The sequence below is a fragment of the Lipotes vexillifer genome, unplaced genomic scaffold (assembly GCF_000442215.2).
Source record: "Lipotes vexillifer unplaced genomic scaffold, Lipotes_vexillifer_v1.1 scaffold905, whole genome shotgun sequence".
Taxonomy (NCBI): Eukaryota; Metazoa; Chordata; class Mammalia; order Artiodactyla; family Lipotidae; genus Lipotes; species Lipotes vexillifer.
In genome coordinates, this window is record NW_006796034.1 from 1,471,705 (window position 1) to 1,485,547 (window position 13,843).

The window sequence follows — 13,843 nt, forward strand, 5'->3', positions numbered from 1 at the left end:
CTGATGGCACCCCTGTGGTGTCATTTGACTTGTTTCCTCTATTTCTTATAAATCGATAGTCAGATTCATGTGAACTTTTCTGGCACAACTCTTTCACAGGTGACAGTGTGTTCTTCACTGAGAGGAGGCTGATGTCTGACTGTCAGCCTTCCAAACATTGTTTTGTGATGTTCGGAAAACTGTGAGGTCCTAAATTCTATCATTCCTTCTGCGCTTAGAAGCCAGAATACTTCTATAAAGAGAAGCCTCCTTTATCAGTTATGTGATTACCCTGATGTATGGTTCAGGTAGAAGAGACAGAATATGTGCTTGATTCTTTCCCTTTATTTACCAGTTTTTGAAATAATAAGTTTGTCCCCTAGAACCTTCTAAGGGCAGTCAATGCGGCATTATTTCTATTTCGTATTACTGTAAATTCATGAACATAAATATATTTGATGTGTTTCAAGAATAGGATATTTATAAGATTTTTAGGGTCTGGTATAAGATGGGTCTTTCAATGAAAGGAGGCTGATTAGATTGGGCAAGTTTGTCATTCAACCGTTGAGGATTGGTGGTCACAGGAAGGGGCAGGTTTGAAGTGAGCCTTGAAGGGCAGAGTCATCGGATCACCCAGTTGACCTATGGTTCTGAGGAGAAGCTGTAATTCTGATGAGAATTAGTTGGGTAGTCAGTCTATTGCTCCAATGAATGGATTTTTAAGAAATTCCTAAAACAATGAAGATATTTGGCTTGAGACTTGCCCTTTCAATCTGAGGTTTATGTCTTTCTTTCAACCTTGAAATTTATCTCCACAGTGTCTTCAAATATTTCCTCCTCTCCATTTTTATATCATTCCCTTTCTGTTCTAGTTCTATTCTTGATATTAATTAGAAAATTGTAAAATAAGCTGCCTTATTTGTTTTAACCTTTTCCTGTTGCTTCTGGAGAGCTGCTGAAACTACTCTTTCCAAGCACTGATTGCTCTTCAGCTGCAACTATTCTATTTATCCCATGTTATTAATAAATAGCATCAATGAATATTCATTCCAGTTATCATTTTTTTCATGTTTAATATTTCTATTCATTTTAGTTTTATGATTTTTTTTTTCCTGATTCATATTGCTATTGTCATTCCTCACCTTCTTGAATAGATTTATCACGCTTATTTAAAAATCTTGGTCCATCCGTTCTAACAATTCAGTTTCAGATGGTATGCATTGTTCAATTGTGGTTGTTTTATAGTAGTTGTACTCCTCACAGGTCTAGTTATTTGGCCTGTGAATCCGTGTTTGCTTGGAGTTTCAGCTACTCTGATAAATCTGCATCCAGAAGACCCAGTGAGTTAGGGGTGGGAGGGCGGTGATGAGCCCAGAACTTAAGTCTCAGGCACCGGAGAACCACCGTCTGTCCGTCCCGCTCTCTGACACTACATCAGATCATTCCTCAGCCAGGTTTCTCCCCTCAGGGAGAATCAGTGCTGAAAAGAAACAGTAACCTAGCCGCCCTGGGGGTGTGGATGGGAGGAGTAGAGAGTGAAAGGGGGTAGGGGGCCCATTTTCAGTTGTTTTAATGTCTCACCCCGATAGCGCTTTTGCACCGGTCAGCTATTACCCGAAGGACTCCTCCACCAGTGGCTTCTGCAGTGGTTATCATTTCAACTGTAAACAGCCTGACAATGACTGTCCCATTATTGGGACAGAGAGGTGAGAACAGAACCTGAAATTCCTTGGTCCCAACTAACTTTTTGGTCTCTCCTCCCGCCACCCTCTGCCCACATGCTCACAGATTATGGCAGTCCTCAGACTCCCCATGCTTTTTATTCTTGTTTTACTTCCTGGAACCTGTGGTTCCTCCAGCTGCTTTAGTTTCTCCAGGTCACGCGTTACGGGAGAGAGCCAGCAGCCCCTGGCCGCCATCCTGATGGAAAGAGGACCACCGCGAAAACTCCTCGAGTGTCGTGGCGGGGTTCAACTCCTAGCTCTACAGTTTTCTCGCTGTGTGTCCCCAAGCAAGTTACATGGCTGCTGTACGTGCCTCAGTTTCCCTCATATGTAGACTGGGGATAACGGTAGTTTCTGCCTTTTTGATTGTTTAATAATGTCTTAAATCAGTTAAAACAGAATCAGGGGCAGGGTAAGGGCACTCACCTGTTAGCTATGTAGATGTAATTCAGCACCCCACCCTGGCCCGCCCTCTGGAAGGGTTTGTTGAGACTTTCGGCTTCCTGCTCACTGCGGTGGCCGCCGGCTCATTACGCCCCAGAGAGGACGCGCCAGCGGGGACCTCGCGCTTCAGCGGGCGACACGGGCTTCCCGGGCGCCGCACCGCGCGGAGGTTGAGGCGGGCGGCCCGGGTGCTCGCGGGGGCCGGGGGTCCCTCGGGGCAGCGCCCGGGGCGAAGTCCGTGGCGCTCGAAGGCGGCCGCGGGGCGGCGCTGCGCCCCTTCCCCCCGCTTGACTGCCGGGCCCCGGGCCGGCCCGCCGTGGGCTCTGCGTGGGCTGCCGGTGCGCGGCCCCTGGGGCGGAGCGCAGGATGCAGTGCCTCCGCGCCGAGCACCTGGTAAGGCCTGCACCCGGCCCCGGGGGAGGGACCGCGGGGGAAGGCTCGGGCCCCTCCAAGCACCTGCCCGCCCGGACGCTTCCGCCTCCCCGGATCCCCTCGGATCAATACCCACCGCCCCCCCTCCCCCCGGCGCCGCCGCGTCCTGGGGGCACCTGGCGGGGAGGACCTCGGACCCCACTCCTGGGGCGGAAGCGCGGGAGATGCTGGCCGCCCAGCACAAACTTGGGGCCGCCTCTAGGGGCACCTCCAGGTAAGGACTCGGCGACTGGGACCTTAACATCCGCTCTGCACAGGACAGGTGTTTCAAAGGCTCCATGAGAGCTTCAAGCGGCCGCGTTTTAAAAAAAAAAAATGGAATGGGTTATTCTGAGCAGTCTTCAAGTAAGTTTCGATTCATTCTCCAGGTTGGGACCTATATGATTATCCTCTTTTCCTCAATACTCTTCCTTCTTTTTCTGGAAGGTTTCCACGGAGACAACCCCCAGGCAAAGACAGTGGCGACCTCAGATTTATAGGAAATGCACAGATAAGGCCTGGTTGTTCCTGTTCTTTCTATTTTGGGCTGGTTTGGTAAGTGTGAGCGCCTGGCAGGGAAGAGACCAAAGTATGTGTGTGTGTCCTGAGATAGCTGTGCCCCAAATGTAAATAGCGTCCCCAGGACCTTTCCTGGGGAGAAGGCTCCGGGTGGTACGAGGTTAAAGTTTGTGCTTCAGGGAGCGATCTATCTGCCAGTACCGCAGGGTAAACAGCAGTTCTCAGAAATTCCTGTCAGGTGTCTCAACCTCCTAGGCTCGGTAAATTGGAGAGGCTGGCTTATTGCCGTCAGTCACGTTCTAATGCGAGACTCCATTAGGAAATGAGAACCACCGTTTGCAGTGGCATTGTTATTTAATAGGCCAATATGTGGTCTTTTATTATCCCAGCTCACTGAGGGGAAGTTCTTTTACCATCTCATCTCAGCCCCCCAAATATTGATAAAATGTTCCTCTAACAAAGGGAAATCCAGTGTAAGCCTAGAAATATCAATAAATTCTTCTTACTTTAGCTGAGTGTAATGCCCTCTCCATATGTTGTGTTTAGCAGCTAATAGGTAAACAAGCGTTTGCTATAAACCCTCTAGTTTGATAGGTAATGGGATTCCCCCTTCCTACTCTAGTTTCCAGGTGTGTCTGATTGATGGTAGACCTCATCACGCTGTGCCATTTTTTGTCCTGGGAGGGTCTCTTGGAAGCTGAATCTTGTAGCCTTTGTACTTATTTTAGAGTTGTTAGGTAACAGCAGAAAAAAGCTCACTCAGCTTCTTCAAAGAGTATGTTCATGAAATCATCCATTCCAGACTGAGCCATGCTATTTGCTCCATGGCAAATGATCAATCTATAAAGCTGGACAATAGCTATCACATAATTACCTCTGTTGAAAGGAAACAAATTTGAATAAACCCTAAAATATATTTGTTCTTCTTTCCAAGTAGGAAAGGCATTCATTCAGTTATTGACTTACCGACTGGTTTCTCGCAGGCAGATGGGTAACAGGCACAATGGAAGGTTGGTCCTTAAAGGCATAATTGAATGTTCTGTGTTGCTTCTATTATGACCCTTGGAGCTCTTCTCTAGGAGATGCGAGAAACTGTACCTACAACACCTCCACCTAAACTTGCCCACAGATGCTGGTATTTCTCTCTGGATCTGCTATTGTATAAATGCAGGGAGCAGCTGTTCTGCCAGTACCTGGCAGCTTTGAACCTGGGCTGTTGATGATCTTCCCTGGCCCCTCTACAATTCAAACCTAGTGCAGCACTACCAAACCTTCAACCAACAGCTTGCTGAGGAAAGGATTTGTAGATGGCCCATCACAGCCTGAAGAATTCAGAACCATCTGAGAGGTGGTACAGAGCTAGAAACTGCTTTAAATTTATATGTCCTTTGCAAAATAAATCTGAAATGCCCACATTCTCTTTACTGTATTAAATTTGAATAATGATAGTTCTTCCTTAGGTGACTAGCTTTTAGTATCTTTGCAACATTTTTTTAACCACAGCCAAGATAGCAAGGAGTGTTTTTTCTGCCTCTCTGCTGTTCTGCTTTCTGGTCGGTCTTGTGACATCCTGACCAGTGACAAGGCACATGCGGGATGGGATTATTGATGGTGCTGCCCTGAGTTTAAATGGGAAATATCACTTCATTATGAGATCTCTGGTGAGCCGGGCAAAAGCCCAGGACTCCTTTCCTCCCTCTAAGTCCAAAACCAATCAGGATCTGACCACACTCCAGAAGGAAGGGCAGGAAGGGAACACCCGGGGGCTGGGTCAGCCTATCACGTCAGCCACATGGGCCCACGGTCACAGCCAGAGCCACAGCCTCAGAGTAAAGGGTAAGGAGTCTGTCCGCCGGCAAGGGTGACCCACACGTCCTGCAGTTTGACCTCAAGACTGAGGAGGTGCTGGCAGAGTAGGAGGGGCAGAGAGCCTCCTTCCCCAGGAGGCCAGCTGTTTATAAGCCCTGAGCCCTGCCTGTCTTCTAGGCCGAGTTCCTCGGGGGCAGGGGTTCGGTTGTGTTTGTTTCTATGTCCCTCAGTGACAGAGTCTCTAGCACACACTGGGCACTTTAAGACTGCTATTTTGATTCCTAAATTAGTAATGAATGTAGAGTATCTGAAACATATTTGACTTTGGGACGACGTACCTTTGGAACATATGGTACCAGTGCTATAGATTCCAAGTATTAAATGGTATTCTACGCATTGTAGATTGAGAAACTTACAACACTAAGCTTATGTTATGGGAAGATACAGACTCCATCCGAGTATAGAGGGCCCGTCAATGCATATTAAGGGAACAGTCGTTTGAGCTGAATATTTTAAATAGTCCACATTCATTACAGAATTGGACAAAAGTGACTATAGATTGCATGATGTTCTTGTCCAGCAGAATTCCTGAGATTTATCTTGTGTATTTTTAAGGACTTACTCCAAAACACCATTTTCTCACTTGTTATGGACAGAGGGTCAGAATCCCCTAAATACAAGACAAAAAGAAAAAAGTTGAGGGAGGTGGAAGGAAGTAAGGGTTGGACGGATGGATAGAACCTCAGGGAAGGCAGCATAGCCTTGCTTATGACCTTAGATAAAACAAGAACCTCAAGTGGAAAAAAATTGAATTATCCTGGTGAACTTAGGCCAAGAAGAAAAAAAAATGACAGACTCTTGGGGAAGAAGGTGAGAAGCACAAACTGGTGAGAAAATAGAGAGGAATCTGCTTCAGTGTTTTAGAATGTTCTCCCTCCCTAACCTGGTAAAGCACGTACTAGAGGAGCGGCGCGCTAACTGCTCTGATTTTCTGGTATTACTGATGAAGGAGGAAAGTGCAGTGATGCTGGGGAGATTCGTTTCCACCCGGTTCCATTTTATATCAACATCCAAGGATGTGGGGGACCGGTTTCCAGCCCTTGGCCAGGCTCTCATGGCGGCTACTTGGGTTTTGCCAGGTGTTCATCGTGGGCTACTCAGTGACGGCTGGGGCCACGGGAAGACTCCTCTTCGGCTACGACAGCTTTGGCAACGTGTGTGGCAAGAAGAACTCCCCAGTAGAAGGGGCCCCTCTTTCGGGGCAGGACATGACCCTAAAAAAGTAAGTTTTCAAGTAAGTCCCCAACCTACAGAGGGGCTAGATTTCAAAACTTTGTATAAATTAGTCGTTTGAGCCTGGAAACTGTTTTCCCACTCAAAACCCTGTCCGTCCAACTCGTGAGAGGGAGACGTGTGTGGTAGTAAGGACACAGGTTTTAGAATCAGCCAGTCCTAAATTGAAATTGGGCAGAGTACTTAACCTCTCTGAGCTGAGTTTTCATCTTTTTAAACTGGTTATTAGACCCACCTCACAAGATTGTTTTAAGGATCCACTGAGACACTGCATGAGCTAAGGCTTAATAAATGTTAGTTGTCACTATTATTATCCATAATGTATCAGAATCATGTTACTAATTATACACCATCCACAGTATTGTTTCTGTGTGGAAATACCTGAATCCCACCTGGGAATGCTGGGGACCTGTGTCCCACTCCCTCCCCAGCCTACACTCTCAGCTACGGCACTCTCAGCTTTGGTGTCTCACTTTTCTCCCACTGACTCCAACACAGAAACAAAAAGGGGAGAGAAGAGACAGGAATCCCCTGAGGGGAGAGAAATCCCTGGCCATGATTTTCTAAGATGGATGCAGCTTTGTGATAATTTTAAGACTTGATAATCAAAAGCAGCTCCTAGGAAAGAAATCTTAAAGGTCTAGATAGGTCCTGAGTATAAGTTTGGAATCACCAAATACAAATCTCCGACCAGGCCTCCTCTACCCCTGAATTTGCTCTTGAGGAGGGGCGCTTTGCACTGCTGAACATGGACTGCCTGAGGGGCATTTCTCCCTGCACTTGTGGGTGTCACTCACAAAGAAGACAGGAGAGGAAGGGGCTCCCTAGATGCACCTGTGCTCCCGTTTAGACATTGTATTCATAATGCAATGCTGGTAAATAGTCATCCTCTTTGAAATGAAAAGTACATATTTTATTATTCTCAGTAGCCAAAAAGTAGAAGCAACCAAGTGTCCATCAGCAGATGAATAAATAAACAAAATGTGTATATATATATACTGGGATATTGTTCAGCCTTATAAAGGAAAGCAGTTATGACACATGTTACAACATAGATGAATCTTGAGGATACTATGCTAAGTGAAATAAGCCAGTCACAAAAAGATATTTTATGATTCCACTTATATGAGATATCTAGAGTAATCACATTCATAGAGACAGAAAGTAGAATGGTGGTTGTCAGGGTTTGGGAGTGATGAATTATTATTAAATGGGTACAGAGTTTCAGTTTTGCAAGATGAAAAGAGTTCTGGGTGGTAGTGATTGCTGCACAGCAATGTGAATGTTCTTAATGCCACTGCACACATAAAAGCTTCAAGATGGTAAAATTTTATGTGTATTTTACTACAATTTTTTAAAATTAATAAGTAGAATAAAGTACGTATTTATCATACACCTAGGAAATCTGTTCCCCCATCTCCTGTTACACCACCCACCGTTCTCCCAAACCCAATTGGAGGAAAAAGAAGCTTCTGGCACCCCTTCTCCAGTCCCTCCCCTGGAGGACTGCCTACAGGGCTCTTGGTCTGACATTCCTCTGATCTCAGCAACCAGGTTAAGTGTAGGGCATGGGCCTGAGAGCTGCCACTGCCAACCAGCATGTGATCCTGTTAATGTCAACAACCAGTTTTGTTCTTGTGCCCAGTGGCTGGGCAGCTGCAGCAGGAAGGGTCTCATGAGTTTCCTGTCTCAAACTGGGAGGCAGGGGGAGGGGTAAGCCTTTAATTCACAGCCTCGGTCTCCTACTCACCACTTCTCACTTCCCTGGGTTCAGCTATTCTCTGAGGTATAATTGAACACTCTTGGGTGCAAGTATACTTTCTGTGGACTTCATGAGTAGTTCATGCACTGACCTCACCTAGCAAACCAGGGACAGTTTAATCAGTCCTTTCCCTTCCTCAGTGACTTCCTCGGAGAACTCCCTAGTGTTAATCAACATCCCAGAAAATGCTGAATCTGGAAAAGGGGAGTTTTGTTAACATTTGAATATGGTTCCCAAGCTGCACGACTCCGTAGATGAACCCAGGTAGGCATAATACATGTTAAATTACATGGAAGTATTTGATGATGAAAGTTTGCCTTAATTATTCCCACATTTGACAGCGTGTGGATATTTTTAAGTCCCACAATCAAACTCAATGACAGGAAATGCTCTACGACATTCTTCTCCTGTTTCATTTGTCTCCTAGACACGTGTTTTTTATGAATTCCTGCAACCTGGAAGTCAAGGATGTGAGGTTCAGTTCCACCATTCTCTGTGTGTCCAGCTGTCCTGAAGAGCAGCTTAATACCCTGGAAGAGGTCCAGCTCTTTGCAAACACTACTGGTAGGTACCGAGGGATGGGGTCACTCTTCCTTCTGAGGCTGGGGACCACAGCAGGGTAACCTGTGCAGACCTAGATAACTTGCCCTGCCCTGGCTTTCTCTGCAAAACTGGAAATTGTCCTTCCTGTGACTGCCTCTCCTTGTGTAGAAAGGGCCATAAACATTTTCTCCTGAGCTGTTCAATTTCATTCAGGTTTATCTGGAATTCATCTGAAACCCTAGCTGTTCTCTGCTAACTGCCAGGGACTGGTCTGCCGTAGAGAGCGGGAGGAGACAGCAGACATTTAGGGCCCAAAGACAAGGTCAGATGGAGGTCAGAGAGCTCTGTGCACTTGGCACATCCAGTCCTAGAGAGGCACCCACAGGCTTTGGGTTGAATTACCGACAGGTATGTTCTTTCATTAAGATGTTCGGGCCATGGATAGTTTCACTGACCAGTGGGATAGCCTTAAGCTGTTCCAAAAGCATTTGTGTAACTTGCTCTGAGCCTGCTTTTCAGATTTATATTTTAAGCGTTAAATAAGCAAAGGAAAGTAAAAAGAAATTCGAGACAACCCACTGCAAATTTCATCTGCCTATGAAATGGGGTGCCAGAGTTTTAAAAACTGTTTGCAAGGCTGGGTTAAAAATATGAAGCCTATATAATAATTCATCTTCCCATCGTTTTAGTACCTATCGTATAACTTTCAGTTTTGAATTTGGCATTTTGGAGAGAGAAAAAGAGAGGACCTAGCTCAGTCTCAGTTTTGAGGCTGATTCTTTTTGTCTTACGTCGCCCAGAGACCTGTTTTCTAAACCTGAGTGATTTATTCTGTTTGGTTTTTTTTCCCAGTTTGGTAAAATGACTATGGTTTCCTTACTGGCTCCCCTAGAAAGATAAACACAATGTAGGAAGGTGGTACAGTCTGTGTGTCTTCTGCTTCCAGGGTCCTTCCTGTGTGTTTATAGTTTGAATTCCTTCAACTACACCCAGAATCCAAATGCAGACTCGCTGTGCCCCAGGCTACCAGTTCCTCCAAGGTAAAAGCTTCCATACGTTTTCCTTATCCATTAACAAAAGTTATTGGGTACTTGGTGGGAGGCTGTAACTCTTCTGGGTATCACAGAAAGCAACGCAAAGGAGATATCCAGTAGAGCCCCTGCCTGCGGGGAGCTTACGGTTTACAGAGGCCAGGGATAAACAAGGAGGGGCTATTTGCAATATACATATTGGCTTAGGACAGTGGATTAGAAACCAGGCTAAATAAGGAGAAAACTCAACAAACAGTAAAAATACACGTAGTCTTCAAATGACAACCCTGGAGCTAGCAAAAAGTACTATATGAATTATTACCAAATGAATGATTTTATAAAATGGTGTGTTTTTTCTACTCCAGCTATTTATTGCAAAGTAGAAATCATTTACTTTTGCTTTTTTATTGCAACCAGACATTGTTAGTTTTTTTTAGCTCTAGATTTCTCCATAAGTAACAGGCCTTGGTGGGCAAGGCCAAATGAGTCCACACCTTTCTTCTCAATGAGAATAGAAAACAGGGCAGTACTTGGCACAAAGAAGGTCCCCTATAATTGAAGTTGTAATGGTGAAGCACTTGTTGCACTGCCATGGTAAATGGCTCACGTGTGAGCCATTGAGAAGACTAAGGGGAAAAATGCAATTAATAATCATTGCCACCATCAGGACGCTGAGATGTACTGAAGGAGGACTTGGGTTTATTTTGCATTACCATTCTTTTGAAAATTGTACATATGTTTACAGTGAATGAGACCTCTGTGCAACATCCCTTCAAGATAATGACAATTTAAGTAGAACCAAGGCATCATGCCAGCCCCCTGCTATGGTGTTCATCAAACTCGTGACTGGGATTCACAGTAAGACATGTATTACATCACAACCCCAGTATACATAGCTTCATACATACTTCTGCATATGGAACAGAAATAAAAGTCTCACAAAACAAGACTTCCCCTTACTGCATATGATTCACACTAATAGTTTCTATTCTATTTCACTTTTTTAAAAAGTAATCTATTTCATAATCTTCTAACAGGTTACAAATGCAGCTTGAAAAATGCTGAGATAGCAGGTGCTAAAAAATGAGATTTTTAACAGAATAGGAGAAAGAATATAGTTAACCATCCTTGTGCCCTTCTTTTCTAAAATAAATACTTTGTGTTATAAGTAATTGAAAGAGGGAAGAATTATTTCCAGAGGAGAATGCCATATCATTTTTCTATAATATCTTATTTTTTTAATTCTGATTGTTGTTAGATGTCATAAACATGTCTCAATGAAACGTAACTAAATCCAGGGGAAAAAAACCAAAAATGTTGTAGTAACTTGAAAGAAAATTATTTAACAGGCAGAGAGAAGTTTTTTTTAACTTTATACCCTTTTTCCCTCCCTCCCCTGTGGTGACTACCATTCTGTTCTCTGCCTCTGTGAGATTAACTATTTTAGATTCCACGTATAAGTAATGTAGTGCAGTGTTTGTCTTTTGAGAAGGAGTTTTTAAAGAACACTATTTGTAACTAGACCTGCAGAAGGAATTGGAAGAGAATAGAATTTTTAAGGCTGTAATTTAACCAGAGTTGGATAAACTCTCCTCTTACTGTAAATGGGATGGTAACTGTAATTCCATAGGAAGCTTATATCTTGATATTGATGATGATAACAACAAACATCTACTGAGCTCTGATACTTGCCAGGTACTTTTCTAAGCTCTTTACATGTATTAATTTACTTGGACCTCATAAAATCTCTGTGTTGTGGATATTGTTTCAACCCTATTTTACAGCTGAGAAAGCTGATGCAGAGGTAGGTTAAGGTTGCACAAGTGGAAGAGCTGGCATTCAAACCCAAACAGCGTCCATATTTGTTCCTATAACCCAAAGCAAACAGTCAAGACTTCGTTGGTTTTATTTTGCCTGGCAAATGGCCTCCTTAGGCTCACACCAAGCTTGGGGGGTCGGGGGGGCCGGGAGGACGGTCCTGTACGCTGTGTCCTCGGGGCACCATCTTTTCTACCACTCAAGCCGATCCTACGCCTTTCACCCCTTAAATGCAGACCTTTCCAACACTAACTTTTCAAGTGAAGACAAAACTGCTGATTGACTGGCTTTTCTTGGATGGAGTTAGGGAGATAGAAATAGGCTCGAGGGCTCCATTTCCTTTTCCTACACAAGCAAGCAGTTGTTTTAAGATGGAAATTATCATATTTATCATGGAAGAGCAGTGCCAAGAGTGAAAAGCTTGAAAACATGAGAAGTGTGGCTATACGGCCAAAGCACATTTTCTAAATACCTCTTTTTGACTAAGCCAATTGTTTCTTCTTTCTGGGTTGGTCACGTGAGGTATAACATACCCTTTTAGAGCAATGACTGAATATCAAGAAGATTTGTATACCTAGGAATGAGCTTCTAAGAGCAGTGAAAAAATACTGCGGAAGACAACAAGCAAGCATATCTTTTTCCTTTTGATGTTCAGTGTAATATTTGTATTTTGAGTCCCCCATATATTTAAAATGTAAAAGGCTTGGGCTTTTCCCTCCAGTTAATTCTGTTTCTAGCCTCTCACATTGGTGCCTGTGCATGTCACTGCATTGTTTGCTTGAATAAATTCCATATAGAGAGTCACCTAAATATACAGTCAGCTCTCCAAATTACTTCCAGCATATCTGAGTGGCTTTGCTGGTGGGGAGAGGAAAAGCAGAAGTGGGGAAGAAACCACAGTTTGTGGCCAATAGACACATCCCCTGCCCCAGCTAATGAGGTACTCCGTAGGCAGCTACCTGGTCAGCCACCTACCAGCTAGCTGGTCACCAGGGGTGAACCACACTTTACATGCCTCTCTCCATCACTCTCCGGGGTAAGATGGGTCATTCTTTACCAGTACAGGGAAGTTAAATGCCTAAAAAGCACCATGTTTAACAAACTATGTTGACAAAATTAAGCTCTTAGGGAAAATTATGTTTGGGGGAATATAAAATGACATTGAATCTATATATCTGAACTTATTTTTCAGAAAGTTCAGAAAACATTTTCTTTCAAAACAATTCAGATTCTTTGGTATTAAGACTATTTAGTAAAAGCAAAGAAAAAGAAAACAGAGGTTTAGAAGTTGGAAAGCAGGAGGTAAAATTATTACTCTGTAGGTGGTAAGAAAATTAACTGGAAAGCTACAAATGACAAGAAACTTTGGTGGCAGGGAACAAGATAAATATACTGAAATCTGTAGCATTCCTATGTTTTTTGAAAAGACTCCTTTTACCACAGCAAGAAAAAACACCTACAGAAACACAAAAGTGCCAAGAAATAAATTTAACAAGAAATATACAAGAGCCACAGGAAGAAAACTTTCGTATATTCCTGAGCTACAAAGAAAGCTTGAACAAATCAGAAGGCAGAAATTGTTCTTGACGGTATGACTCAACATTATAAAAATGTCACTTCTCCCTACATTATTAAGATGTTGTTTCTGTCTAAGTTGAGCTATAGCTTTATCATGATTAAAATAAAAATAATAGCAGGATTTTTTCAGTAGCTAGATAAGCTGATGTAAGTTTGCAAGGAAAAAAGTTTCTTAAATGGCCAAGAAAAATCTGAAAAAGGAAAACCAGCCCTTCCAGTTTTTAAAACAATGTTTAATAATTAAAATGCTGGGTACTAGTTCATATGTAGAAAGATCAGTGAAAGATATTATACAATCCAGGAATAGACCCAAATTCTTACAAGAATTTAGTAAATGATTAAAAAAAAAATGGCATCTCAAATCAGTGACAAAAAGATGGACTGTTCAACATGTAGGTTGGGACAGCTGGGTAGGCATCCAGAGGGAACAGCTGGATCTACACTTCGTGGCTTATATGGATAAATTCCAAATGGGTTAAAGATTTTAACTTATAAAGTGAAACCAAGAAGTACTAGAAGGCATGGCAGAATTCTCTTATAGCCTGGAAGTAAGGAAGGCTTCTAACCATGACTTAAAACTCAGGAGGCACAAAATTAAAAATTCATTGACTACATTAAAAGCAAATATTTCTGCATGACAAAACACTAGAAGCAAAATTAACAGGCAAATAAGTTGCTATTCATATAAAAAAGATTAATCTCTAATTTATGAAAGGCCTTACTAGTCAACTTTTAAAAGACCAATATCTCAATATAAAAATGAAAAAAGAATATGAATAGATGCTGCAGAGAAAAAGCACAATATTTTTTAAAGATACTAAAAAAGAATGAACCTCCCTCACGATAGGGTAAATTCCATTTAAGACTCTAATGTTTTCACCCCATAGGCTGGCAACATGTTAAAAAAAACACCCTTGGCAAGAGTGTAGGGA

General features: G+C 43.1%; 1 protein-coding gene across 3 annotated transcripts in view; it reads left to right on the forward strand.

Moving 5' to 3' along the window:
• The first annotated feature begins 2,483 nt into the window (after nucleotides 1-2,483).
• SLC44A3 (solute carrier family 44 member 3) overlaps nucleotides 2,484-13,843 on the forward strand; it is an 84,674-nt gene continuing 73,314 nt past the window's right edge. Inside the window, exons 1-5 of one of the 3 annotated variants that reach the window (XM_007468115.1) lie at nucleotides 2,494-2,540; nucleotides 3,006-3,113; nucleotides 6,026-6,168; nucleotides 8,369-8,505; nucleotides 9,431-9,524. In XM_007468115.1, the coding sequence (XP_007468177.1) occupies nucleotides 2,514-2,540; nucleotides 3,006-3,113; nucleotides 6,026-6,168; nucleotides 8,369-8,505; nucleotides 9,431-9,524 (509 nt within the window). In that variant the 5' untranslated portion in view covers nucleotides 2,494-2,513. Of the gene's footprint in view, nucleotides 2,541-3,005; nucleotides 3,114-6,025; nucleotides 6,169-8,368; nucleotides 8,506-9,430; nucleotides 9,525-13,843 lie in introns of all 3 variants that reach the window. The other 2 variants (XM_007468114.1, XM_007468116.1) reach the window with 2 other exon arrangements.